General features: G+C 48.6%; 1 protein-coding gene across 4 annotated transcripts in view; it reads right to left on the bottom strand.

Moving 5' to 3' along the window:
• Window positions 1-12,286, bottom strand: part of ESYT3 (extended synaptotagmin 3) — a 56,029-nt gene that overhangs the window by 33,479 nt on the left and 10,264 nt on the right. For all 4 annotated transcript variants that reach the window (XR_003429708.1, XM_027091626.1, XM_027091627.1 and 1 more), the window contains exons 2-3: window positions 2,240-2,281; window positions 758-892 (exon numbers count right to left, since the gene is read on the bottom strand). Coding sequence is in view for 3 of the 4 variants with exons in the window: in XM_027091626.1 (XP_026947427.1) it covers window positions 758-892; window positions 2,240-2,281 (177 nt within the window). In the remaining variant the exon portion in view is untranslated. The remainder of the gene's footprint in view (window positions 1-757; window positions 893-2,239; window positions 2,282-12,286) is intronic.

Here is a 12,286-nt window from a genome sequence, read left to right as displayed (position 1 = left end):
TGATCTGCCGCCACTCAGGAGGCCAGCGGGGCACACACCCCGGGGCTGGCCGACAGCTCTCCTCAGGCTGGCCTGCCCTCTGCATCTGCTTCTTCTGGAGCTGACCAGATACCAGTGCCTCTGATGTGCGGGGTGATGGAGCTCACAGCGGCTCTGCCTGGGGTATGCATTTTCTGATGATCAAAATAACACTTTTACATCAGTGGGGCACTGAGGGGCAGAAAGAGTGGGGCAAGAGGCTGGAATAGGAAATGCAGCCTAGAATAGGGACATGACATTAGGTGTGTTCAACACACACACTTTTATCCTGGGTCACCAAGTATCTTCACAGAACTAGCCTGGGCTTATGACACGGATAGCCAGCATCAACCAATAGGTAGAGAATTAGTCACTGCTTTGAGGCACTGACTACCCCGCTCCACCGTGGTGAGTTCTCCCCAGCTGATGCTGAGGCTAGGAAGCGTGACTTGTACGTCTTTGTGTCAGGCTGGCTTCCACCACCACATGGCATGTTCTCTAAATTTTGCTTAAGAAGGGTGGAATTATTTCCCACCTCTCCTGTACCTTTTCTCTGAGCCAGGCTTCCCCGGAACCTGTAGAGATGGTGGTGATGGGACTAGGGACTGAGGGGTTTAGCCTGAGGCCGAGAGGCTGGGAAGTGCAGGTGGGGAATGGGCCCCCTGTGAGTGACCCCTGGCAGGGGCTGGAGAAAAGCCTGCACCGTAGGTCCGGCTGCCCTGCCCGAGACAGCACTGACCTTCTGTCCGAAGTAGAGCTTGGAGAAGGTGAAGGTCCTCAGGTGCACGTTCTTCTCCCGGATCTTGGGCTCGAGTTTCTCCCGGAACTTGTTTTCTATGATCATGCTTAGGTAGGGCCAGATGTGGGAGATGACCTGGGAGGACAGGAAGGGGCCTTTGGTGGTCAGGTCTGTGCCCCCTGGCCCAGACCCATGGCTGCTCAGGAGTGGCCCTTATGCTGCAGGACCCATCTGCCTGCCTGACCCCCTGTCCCATCTACCCACCTATCCGTCCATCTGTCCATCAGACATCGGATAACTACAGCCGTGGTTCTCACTCTTACAGTTAGATCCCAAGATTTGCTGTCATTTCGCAGCCCACCATGAAATAGTCACCCGCTAAACTTAACATGATGAGGCCCTTTAGTTCTGTGCTGAAACATAAGCTACCTGAACAACACTATGGTGTAAACAAGAAGTAGCACGTGCCAGAGGTTTAAGAAGAAAAGAAAAGGGAAAAAAAGCCACAGAAGAGAAATTTAAGTTGTTTCCTGTGGATTTAATTTTTTTTCTAGCAATCGGGGAAGGCTGCCTGTAGCTGAGTTCTGCAGCAGGACGACTCATGGTGCTGGGAACCAAGTGTAGGACCTGGGGAGAGGGAAGGTGGTGGAGAGATGGAACCTGGTGGCAGAAGATGGTGAGCAGATGGTAAGGAGCGGGGAGAGGGAGTTGGTTGGGGGGGAGAGCAGCCCATATGTTCTGTTTGGGGCAAAGGCCTCTTCCATCTCTGGGACTTGGGCCTTAGTTTAAAGATGCAGCTCCTCCTTTACAAACCCTAATCAGAGGAGCCTAAAGGAAGTGCAGTTTCAGAGTTTCTATCCCTCTCAGGCCTCGATGAGCCAGGCATTGTGGTGTTTTAATTACCTCATTAATACTCACAACAACCCCATGAGGCAGGGACCATCATTATTCCCATCGCACAAAGGAGGGGACCAACTCTGAGACGTTAGGCAACCTGCTCGAGGTTGCACAGCCAGTGCCGCCAGATCCGGGCTGGGAACCAGGCGAAACCCTGGTTCCCTGATCACCAGGCTGCTTCGGTGATCAGGAGCTGCTGTCAAATCCCGAATCACTGCCTTCCTCTCCCCAGGATGCGCTGATCTCGGCCTGGTGGGCCTGCATTTTGCTCTGTGCTTCTCTGTACTTTTAAGTTTTCTGCTGTGGCCATGCATTAATTTCACAATAAAAAATAGTTTCTTTTTAGAAAAGAAAGTCATTGGTGATGAGAAGAACCCGGAGGGTGGGAAGAGCAAGCGACAGGCAGAAGGCCCCCACCCCAGCGACTAAGGGCTATCTCTGCTCCTCCCCGGGCAGGGCTCCCACCAGGACCGCCTTGTCCACGCGCTGCCCGCCCCGTCCAGGCTTCGGGTGACTCAGCCAGGGCTGCAAGGGAGGACGAAGCCTGGAGTGAGGCCGGTGCCCCCAGGCCCACCCTGGCCTTACCTTGTTGGCCCACTCGACCCGCTCCACGTCCGGGAAGTGGATCTAGGGAACAGAAGCCCCGAGGGGAAGTTAGACTTGAGACCTGCCCGCCCTGCGGAACCAGGCGGGTTCCCACTCCCAAGCACAGAGCTGCACTGACCTACCCTGGAAACTGGAAGCTGGCCTGCCCTCAAGGAGTGCAGCAGGCGGCCAGGCGGGGGGACAACCAGCCCGAAGGCGCCCACGTGCAGCCTGACACTGACCTGACCTTGGCCTCCAGCTCCTGGCTCAGGAGGCACAGAGGGGCAGCTCTGCCGTGACCCTCCGCCCTCCCCTCGCCCCTAGCCCACTTTCCCAGTGGAAGCGCAGAACCCCAACCCGGGCCTTCCCCAGGGTGACACCCGAGTTTGCTTCTTGCAGATTCTGTCCCCCTTATTCCCTTTAATGACACAAGTAATCATAGCCCCTGTAGAAAAAATTAGCAAATACAGCTAAACGAAAGGGAAAATCTTTTATGAGAGAACGCCGCCCGGTGATAGCTGTCATTACCAGGTTGATGCGTTTCCTTCCAGTCTTTTCCAGAAACAAGTATGTGCAGTTTTCACAGAAATTGAGGTCACAGTGCTTTTTTGCAGGCTGCTTTTTTCACTTAATATATTGTGATTGTGCTGACTCCAGAGGTAACTGGTGCCAATATAAAAGGCCAAAAAGGGCACCGTGTTGTTTCCAGGGGCAACTGGGGAGTGGACGTGCCCCTCCTTGGCTCTCGGCCCCCCCCCAAGCCCCCCTGTCCCCGGCAGGGAGGCCCCTGGGCCAGATCCTATGGTCACAGCACAGCTCCCTCCAGGGCCTGCTGGGTGAGTCCCGCCACATCCCTTGGGTGGGGTGGGGGGGAGGTCCCTGAGGGGAATTGACAATCCTGTCGCCTAACCATCGCGTAACCTGATTCTGAGGGTGCTGAACCCCCTCCCCACAAGTCTCAGTCTCGGAATATGTTTACTGAGTGCACTACCCACCCCTCACGAGGGCCGCCCCTGCACCACGACCAGGGTTTTCTGGGATGGACAGCGTAAGAGTGTATCGGTGCCTGGCACAGAACACGGATCAGTAAAACGGAAGGGACGGCCATCACTATCACCGTGCCGCAAGTCCCCGGAGGACGAGGCCAACTCCGGATCAGATCCACGGTAGGCCTGGGACCTCTGAAGGTGGAGAAAGGGCCTGCCCTTCCCACCTGGGGGCTTGGAAGGCACACTGTCCAGGGACTGAGTAAACGCGTCCATGCAGTTCACACACCTGGTGCAGTCCTGCCAAGTGCCAGGCCCTGAGCTAGTTTGGGGGATGCCCCGAGGGCCCGAACGCAGACCTAGGCCTAGGCCACTCGCCCCGGAAGAGACCGAGAGAGATTTCATTCTCTCAGGAGCAGTTTTTAACAGCCTTGACAGTTCAGGGGAGCTCAGTGCTTATGAGACTCCTGGGACATCACGCCATTCGCCCAGCCTCAGTTTCCCCACCTCTGGGCAGTGTGGCCCATACCAACTTGGAGAAGCGTCTAATATTCCCAGGTGCTGCCAGAAAAATACTGCCTGGTTCCCAGAAGGGGAGCCAGCCCAGCCCAGGAACAGAAGGGAATCATCGGAGGAGTAGGGGGCCAGGAGCCAGGGTCAGCCCGGCCAGTTCACCACACATGCACTGCAGCTGCCCTGGGCCAGGTCCCAAGCTGGGTTCCAGCCAAGTGTAGGGTGAGACCTTCCATTTCTCCCTATTACACTCACTGCCCAGCACTGAAGTAAAAACTCCTGCACGTGGGTCTGAAACAGACCTCTTTCTCCATGGTGATTGCTCCATTCACCACCCTCTTAGACTTCCCTTCTTCCAGGCAGCCTTTCCAGATGGCTCAAGCTGGGGCTAGGTGTCCCTAGTATGTGTTGCTGCTTCTCCATCAGAGCTTTCAACACACCTTATGAGAGCCGCTTGGTCTTCCACCTGCCTCCTTACCAGACCACAGGCTCTGGTGGGCTGACTCAGCCGTGCTTCCTGTTAGCACCTGTCCCTGGTGTATGAATGTCTTAATAACTATTTGTGGAATGAATGAATGTATGAATGAATGAATGCAAGGTCTTGTCCTCAAGGAGTGCTCAGGTTGGTGAAGGAAGCATGCAATTAACAGGCTATTCCAGTACAGGATCAGCACCAAGGCAGGGGGAGGGGGAGCGCCACAAAGGGGAGAGTTTGCTTACAGTGGGGCTGTCACTGGTGCCTCTGCTCCTCTTGTGCCCAAGCCTACTGGCTGGACCCCTCACACCCTTCCTGCTGTCCCAACACTGCACTTCCCATCCCGTCCCCACACACCCTATGTGCGTACCCCTTCGAACGTCCTGCACCCCCGTCCATGTGATTCTCACCCCGGGAAGCTGAGAAGCTCTGATCTGCTGAACCCGGGAAAGGTGATCCAGCTTTTGCCCACACTTGGGATCTAGTCAGACGAAGATTCCTGCGCTGCCTCACGCCTACTGAATCAGTAGGCGTGGGCCTTCCAATTTATTTTTAACAAGTTCCTGGCGTGATCCTGAAGTTCAGTCAGGGTTGATGGGAGGTACCGATGACCTGCCCAACCCTGCATTAGAGTGACCCACACTCACCCTGACACTGAGGACAGCAATGGAATGCCCAGGGCCCACTCCGAGGACGTTGTCATGGTCTCTCCTGGCCACCCATGCCTGTATTTGAGGCTCCTGTCTAAAAGATTCCCCCAGAGAGTGAGTCTGAACCCCTGACCAGAGCAGCGATTCAGACAAAGAAAATAAGACACCATCAAGACAGCTTATTCTGCCTTAGGCACCTGTAGGGCCTCCCTGGGTCCAGATCTCAGCCATGTCATCCCTCCCCAGGGAGCCAACACAAGGGCCGGGCCACCTTCTTTGTGGCTGCCCCTGAGTAAGTTCTGGACCAGGGAAGGAAATGCTGACATTCATGGGGCAGCTGCTTACACCATGCTTCCTCAGTTCCATGAAGACAAATGAGTCTGTTCTCCCATTATAATCTGGACCTTTCCCTACTCCAAATTCTCAAAGTTATTCTACTTTTTTTTTTTTTTTTTTTGCGGTACACGGGCCTCTCGCTGTTGTGGCCTCTCCCGTTGCGGAGCACAGGCTCCGGACGCGCAGGCTCAGCGGCCATGGCTCACGGGACCAGCCGCTCCGCGGCATGTGGGATCTTCCCGGACCGGGGCACGAACCCGTGTCCCCTGCATCGGCAGGCGGACTCTCAACCACTGCGCCACCAGGGAAGCCCGTATTCTATGTTTTTATCTACTGTTTTTGTGTTTTAGCTTTTGCATTTAAAATCTGTCTGGAATTTTTTTATAGCAGGTGAGATAGGCGTATAATTTCTCTCCACACTCTCACTAAGGCAATTTTTTTTTAACATCTTTATTGGAGTATAATTGCTTTACAATTTTGTGTTAGTTTCTGCTGTATAACAAAGTGAATCAGCTATATATATACATATATCCCCATATCTCCTCCCTGTTGCATCTCCCTCCCACCCTCCCTATCCCACCCCTCTAGGTGGTCACAAAGCACCGAGCTGATCTCCCTGTGCTATGCAGCTGCTTCCCACTAGCTATCTATTTTACATTTGGTAGTGTATATATGTCCATGCCACTCTCTCACTTTGTCCCAGCTTACCCTTCCCCCTCCCTGTGTCCTCAAGTCCATTCTCTATGTCTGCGTCTTTATTCCTGTCCTGCCCCTAGGTTCTTCAGAACCTTTTTTTTTTTTTAATTCCATATATATGTGTTAGCATACAGTATTTATTTTTCCCTTTCTGACTTACTTCACTTTGTATGACAGACTCCAGGTCCATCTACCTCACTACAAATAACTCAATTTCGTTTCTTTTTATGGCTGAGTAATATTCCACTGTATATATGTGCCACATCTTCTTTATCCATTCATCTGTTGATGGACACTTAGGTTGCTTCCATGTCCTGGCTATTGTAAATAGAGCTGCAATGAACATTGTGGTACATGACTCTTTTTGAATTATGGTTTTCTCAGGGTATATGCCCAGTAGTGGGATTCTGGGTCGTATGGTAGTTTTATTTTCACTAAGGCAATTTTATAATAACATACAAAAAAGGAAGGAAGGGACGGAGTGAGGGAGGAAAAGAAAGAAGCCCATGTTTCCTCCTAACTAGTGAAGCTACTTCCCTCACACATCAGCTTCCCATGTGTACTTTGGTGTGTTTCAGGACTTGGCATTGACCTCCATGGTCTGTTTGCCTGTTTCTGCATCAGTACCACACTGTTTTAATCTCTATGGCTTCACAATATGATCTGGGTAGGGTGATTCCCCTCCTTTTGCTTTTCTTTTTCAAACTGATTTAGATAATAGTAGGTATTTATACTTCCATATGAATTTTAGAATCATCTTGTCAGTCTCCCTGCCAAAATGCTCCTGAGATTTTGATTGTTGTATTCCTGAATATATAGATTAATTTGTGGGAGGACTGATCTCTTTACTACATTTTGCATCCATGAACAGAATATTTCCTTTTATTTATTCACATTTGATTGTATTCACATTTAGGATCATAACTTTTTTTCTACCAAAGTCCTGTACATTTTTTGTTACTTTGTGGGTTTTATAGTTATTAAAAATGGTATTTCATTTTCTGGGCAACTTTTGTTGAAAGTTGTTACTAGTTCTAATTGTTTGTTAATTCTCATAGGTAACTTACAAACATTTATAATCTCCAAATAATAACAATTTTTTTCTTTCCGCTCCCCATCCTTATCCTTACTTGCTTCTTTTGGCCAGTCCTCTGGTACTACGCAGGCACACTGGTGATAGCAAGCAGCTCTGTCTGGTTCCTGACCACAAAAGAAAGTTTCTCCAGGGCTTCCCTGGTGGCGCAGTGGTTGAGAGTCCGCCTGCCGATGCAGGGGACACGGGTTCGTGCCCCGGTCCGGGAAGATCCCACATGCCGTGGAGCGGCTGGGCCCGTGAGCCATGGCCGCTGAGTCTGCGCGTCCGGAGCCTGTGCTCCGCAACGGGAGAGGCCACAACAGTGAGAGGCCCGCGTACCGCACAAAAAAAAAAAAAAAAAAAAAAAAAAGTTTCTCCATTAAGCACAATTTTTGCTATAGATTTTGGAGGACAGCCTCTATCAGAATGAGGAAGTTCTTTTCAATTCCTAAATTTCCAAGAGCTCTCATTATAAATGGGTATTGAACTATATTCAATACTTTCTCATATCTATTGAGATAATCATGTTATTTTTTTTCCTTTCATCCATTAATGTGGTCAACTTAACTGATATTTCTTTCTAAAACAGAACCGTCACTAGTTCCCGGGATAAACCCTACTTGAACTATCTAGCTGGCCTGGTATTTCATTTAGGCTTTATACACTAATGATCCAGAGTGCTACCTACAGCTTTTGCTCTTGTACAATTCCTATCTGGTTTTGGTATAAAGATTTTATGATAAATTGTAAAATGAGTGGGACAGCTATCCTTATCCTTCTATTTTCTGAAACAACTTGTAAATATAGGAATTATCTGATCGATGGAATTTAGCATATCTTACCTCTGAAACCATCTTAGCCTGAGACTTTTGTGGATGGTAAATTACCATGTCTCTCTGTAGAGGTTAATGGTGTATTCAAGGTCTACAGATCTTAGTCTGGTAATCTTGGCATTTATATTTTTCTAGAAATGTGTCTAGTTCATCCAGGTTTTCATGTGTCTTGATATATAGTCATTTACAATATTTTATTCTTTTAATCTGTTATATCTGTAGTTATTTCTGCCTTTTTTCATTCTATATTTTATTTTCTACTTTTTTCATGATCAAGCTTGACAAAGTTTTGTCTATTATATTAATCTTTTGAGAGAATGAACTTCAGTTGTTAATAATTTTCTTTCCCCTTTACCTTTATTTAAAAAATTTTTTGTTCATTTTCATCCCTATATTTATCATTTCCTTCCTTCCTTCTTATTTCTTTGATCGAAATCTGTTGTTCTTTTATGTTCTTAGGGTCAACTCTATGAGTTTTAGAGTTGAATCATTTATTTTCAGTTTTTCTTGTTTCATGATAAATTCAAAGTTATAAATTCCCTTACAATTTTTAACAGTTTTTTCATCATTATTCATCATTATTCAGCTCTCAGTTTTTGTAATTTCCATTATGACTTCCTCTTAAACAATGATTTTTAAAAATAGTAATATTTTAAAATATCTAGATGCACGAGATATCTATACCTATTTTTGTTTCCTAATTTAACTTCTTTATGATCTGAACAGTCTGTAGGGTGGCAATTCACTGGAATATAGTGATAATTCCTTGGTGGCCTGGCACATGATTAATTTCTATGGTTGTTCCATGTATGATCAAGTTATTAATCATTTCCTTTTAATAGTCTTTCTCCTTGCTTACTTTTTGTCTACTTGATTTTCCATGTTCAAAGAGGAATATATGAAAATTTTCAAGCCAAAATGCTGATTTATCTACTTCTCTATGCAGTTCTGTTAGCTGTTGGTTTATATTTCAGGTTTATATTATGCAGTACATATATGGCCATGATGATTATTTCTTAATCATGGCTCCTTTTATGAGCATATAACATCTTTCTTTGTCTTAAAGATATATCCGAGTTACAGTCTATCTTGTCTAAGATGAAAATTGCTACTACAGCTTTCTTTTGCTTCAAAGTTACCCAGTTGTATTTTTTCATCCTATTTTCAGCCTTTTTGAGTTCATGTTATCTCATGTTATTTAATACTCATCTTAATCCTTTATTAGACCCATTTTCCAGATAAGGAAACTAAGGCTGAGAGGTTACTTAGAATCACCAGCTGTGGAGTGCTACGGCTGTGACCCAGATCTACGTCTGTCTGTGCTTTTCCACTCCACCACTCACTCCTCTTAAGAAAACATTACATACCACTGTTTTCCTCTCTTACAGAAAGTCTAATTGGACAGAGGACTGCCCTCATGGGACTTGAGCCTTCACCGGTAGGCCATGCTTTCTAGCTAAGGGTTCCACAGACACTTTCATTTGATCCTCCTCATGCTGTATAAAGTGAACAGCAAAGATGCAATTATCCCTGTTTTACATATGAGGAGAGGCTCAGAGACTAGTACTTGCCAAGATCAGTCAGGTGACCAGAACTCAGATTTTCTCTCCTGAGCCCAGCCTTCAAATCTTTCTCTCATCTGTTTCCCCTCCCCTTAAGCCATCTGAAATATCAACATTTGAAGTCCATTTCTCAGTGTTTTTCTAACCTATCCCTTTTGCATTTAAAATTCCATCGCTTTAAACCTCAGTTTTCTCAACCACAAGATGGGTACAATACTACCAACTTCACAAAGTTCCTGAGAAAACTAAATAAAACAATGCATGTAAGGAGCTCAGTACCCTTCCTGACTCAGAGTAAATGCTCCAGAAATGGTGATTCTTGATGGAAGTTGTACAGACCTCAGAGGTACGAACACTGACACTTCTGACCTCAGGTACATGCCAAGAACAAGATCACATGGGCTGTGTGTCCAGTTCTGTCTGACCCAAAGCCTGGCAAATTCCCTGGGTCTCCTAGTGCCTGCTGCTCTGCACTTTGGGAGACCACTGAGAAGGCGGAACAGAAGATGAGAAGAGGATAACACAGCGAAAGTGGTTGAGGTGGAGGGGGAAGGACCACGTAGATTCTTGTTTCTCTGGCCTCCGCTGGTTGGCTGAGAGATCTGTGCCCCCAGATAATGAGTCACAGATAGGCTGGGCCCAATGCCTGTGAGGCTCCACGGGAAACTCTGCCCAATGCAGGAGCTCCACAGTGAGGTGGGGCAAAGCAGCCCGGTCAGAGCCTCTGTGTGTGACTTTCCCTTGCCAGGTAAACAAAGGGAAGGCAGAAAAAGAAGCCACATGGCTCACTGTCAGACTGAGTCCTAAAGTCACTTTTGTACCAATTCCCACGAAGCTGGGGGTAGCCGGGAGTCCTTGGGACCAGCTAGGAAGAGAGACACTCAAACCACCAGGCAACGCAAAGGGCTAGACTCTGAGTTTGAGCGATTCTCAAACTTTTCTGTATAAAAACACCACCTGGAGAGCTGGTGAAAATGTGGATTCTTGGGCTTCCCTGGTGGCGCAGTGGTTGAGAGTCCACCTGCCGATGCGGGGGACACGGGTTCGTGCCCCGGTCCGGGAGGATCCCACATGCCGCGGAGCGGCTGGGCCCGTGAGCCATGGCCACTGAGCCTGCGCGTCCGGAGCCTGTGCTCCGCAACGGGAGAGGCCACAACAGTGAGAGGCCCGTGTACCGCAAAAAAAAAAAAAAATGTGGATTCTTGGTCGGGGCCTGGAAACTTGCATCTTTAACAAGTTCGCCAGCTTGTCCTGATCCTGGCGGTGGAGGATGTGGAAGCATGAGCACAGAGGGCCCCACAGGCTAGAAGACCTGTTCCAGCCCCGGAACTAGGTGGCTTTTCTGCTCCCTGGGGTTCCTGACCAAGGCTAGAGAGTCACAGCCTGTGTTTCCAGCTGTCACTCCTAGGAGAACATCAAATTCCTACCAGCAGCCTATGGCCCTCAATTCTTTTACAAATCTTTTGGACCACAAAGAGCAAAGGGAGGCAAAAGCTAACAGGTGAAAAACACAATATCACGATTCTGCCTAGCCTGAGGCACTGCCCTTGCCCCTAGAAGGTGTCCTCACTCCCTTCCTGCAGCCTCAGGTTTCTCCTGACCGAGAGGAGTGAAGCTTCTCATTCCTGTGCTGCCCATAGGATCTACAATCAAGGAGATAATGGACAAAAATCTACTTCTAAATGGAGACAGAGCTCTGGAAGGTTCGTCTCCATAGAAACATGAACACTCTTCTGACTGACGTAGTACAGGTATGAGCATTTCCCCAAAGCAGGCCTGGAAAATTCGAAAGTTGTCGGGCCGTAGTCAAATCACCAGGATCTCAGATGCTATTCCGCCTGCAGGAGCCCTCGGGGAAGTTTCAGCAAGAAGGGGCCTCAGCCTGCATGGAAGGCCTCCCTAAACTAACACAGTCATGTTTCTTTAGTGCACTTGGGCCAAAGCCTTCCAGGCAAAGTGGGCTAATAATTTAATGATGGCTTTTTTAGACATTGTCAAGAGAGTGGTGGTAATGACAGCTTCGAGAGGAGAGAAAGATTGGAAATCAAAGTGAGTCTAAGAATTCCAGACTAGCAGAGGCCACCAACATGGCCCACATCGGTGCTTCCCTTTGGGTGGTCACGTGCTTTATCTCTTAAACTCTTTAGGAAAAATGATTCCATAGCAATTGAGGAAATGGAGCCAGAGTGACGGCTGCATCCCGTTGCGGGGTGGGGTCCACAGATGGGCTGGGGTTTGAGAAGCCTGGACAGGAGCTTCTGGCCACCAGACCCTCTCAGGAGGCAGGGGGATTGGAGAGCTTCACTTACAGAGCTTGCCTGTCACTAGGTGACCCCTGCTTGCTCCCTCACACAGGGACGGTGGCTCCTCCCGTGGAAGCAGGTGTGTATGGACACAGAGAGACACACAGACATACAGAGGTGGGTGGACACACACATGCAGACATACACACCAAGATATACACAGACGCACAAAGACACATGTACACACACAGACGCACACACACGCAGAACTAGAGACCCATCCACAGACTCACATGTACACATGTACAAAGACCCAGGTACACACCCTTTTTGCGAGGAAAAAAAAAAAGAAAGCAAGCCTCACGCCTCTGTTCCAAAGGGCTTTTTTTTTTTGCGGTACGCAGGCCTCTCACTGTTGTGGCCTCTCCTGTTGCGGAGCACAGGCTCCGGACGCGCAGGCCCAGCGGCCATGGCTCACGGGCCCAGCCGCTCCGCGGCATGTGGGATCCTCCCAGACCGGGGCACAAACCCGTGTCCCCCGCACCGGCAGGTGGACCCTCAACCACTGCGCCACCAGGGAAGCCTGGCTTTTTTTTTTTTTCAAGATTTTTTTTTGATGTGGACCATTTATTGAATTTGTTACAATATTGCTTCTGTTTTATGTTTTGGTTTTATGAC

Source organism: Aethalodelphis obliquidens, unplaced genomic scaffold (assembly GCF_003676395.1).
Source record: "Aethalodelphis obliquidens isolate GAN/ISIS:26980383/991018 unplaced genomic scaffold, ASM367639v1 scaffold72, whole genome shotgun sequence".
Classification (NCBI taxonomy): domain Eukaryota; kingdom Metazoa; phylum Chordata; class Mammalia; order Artiodactyla; family Delphinidae; genus Aethalodelphis; species Aethalodelphis obliquidens.
Note: the sequence above shows the minus strand (reverse complement) of the source record. Positions and strands in the feature narration are given on the sequence as shown.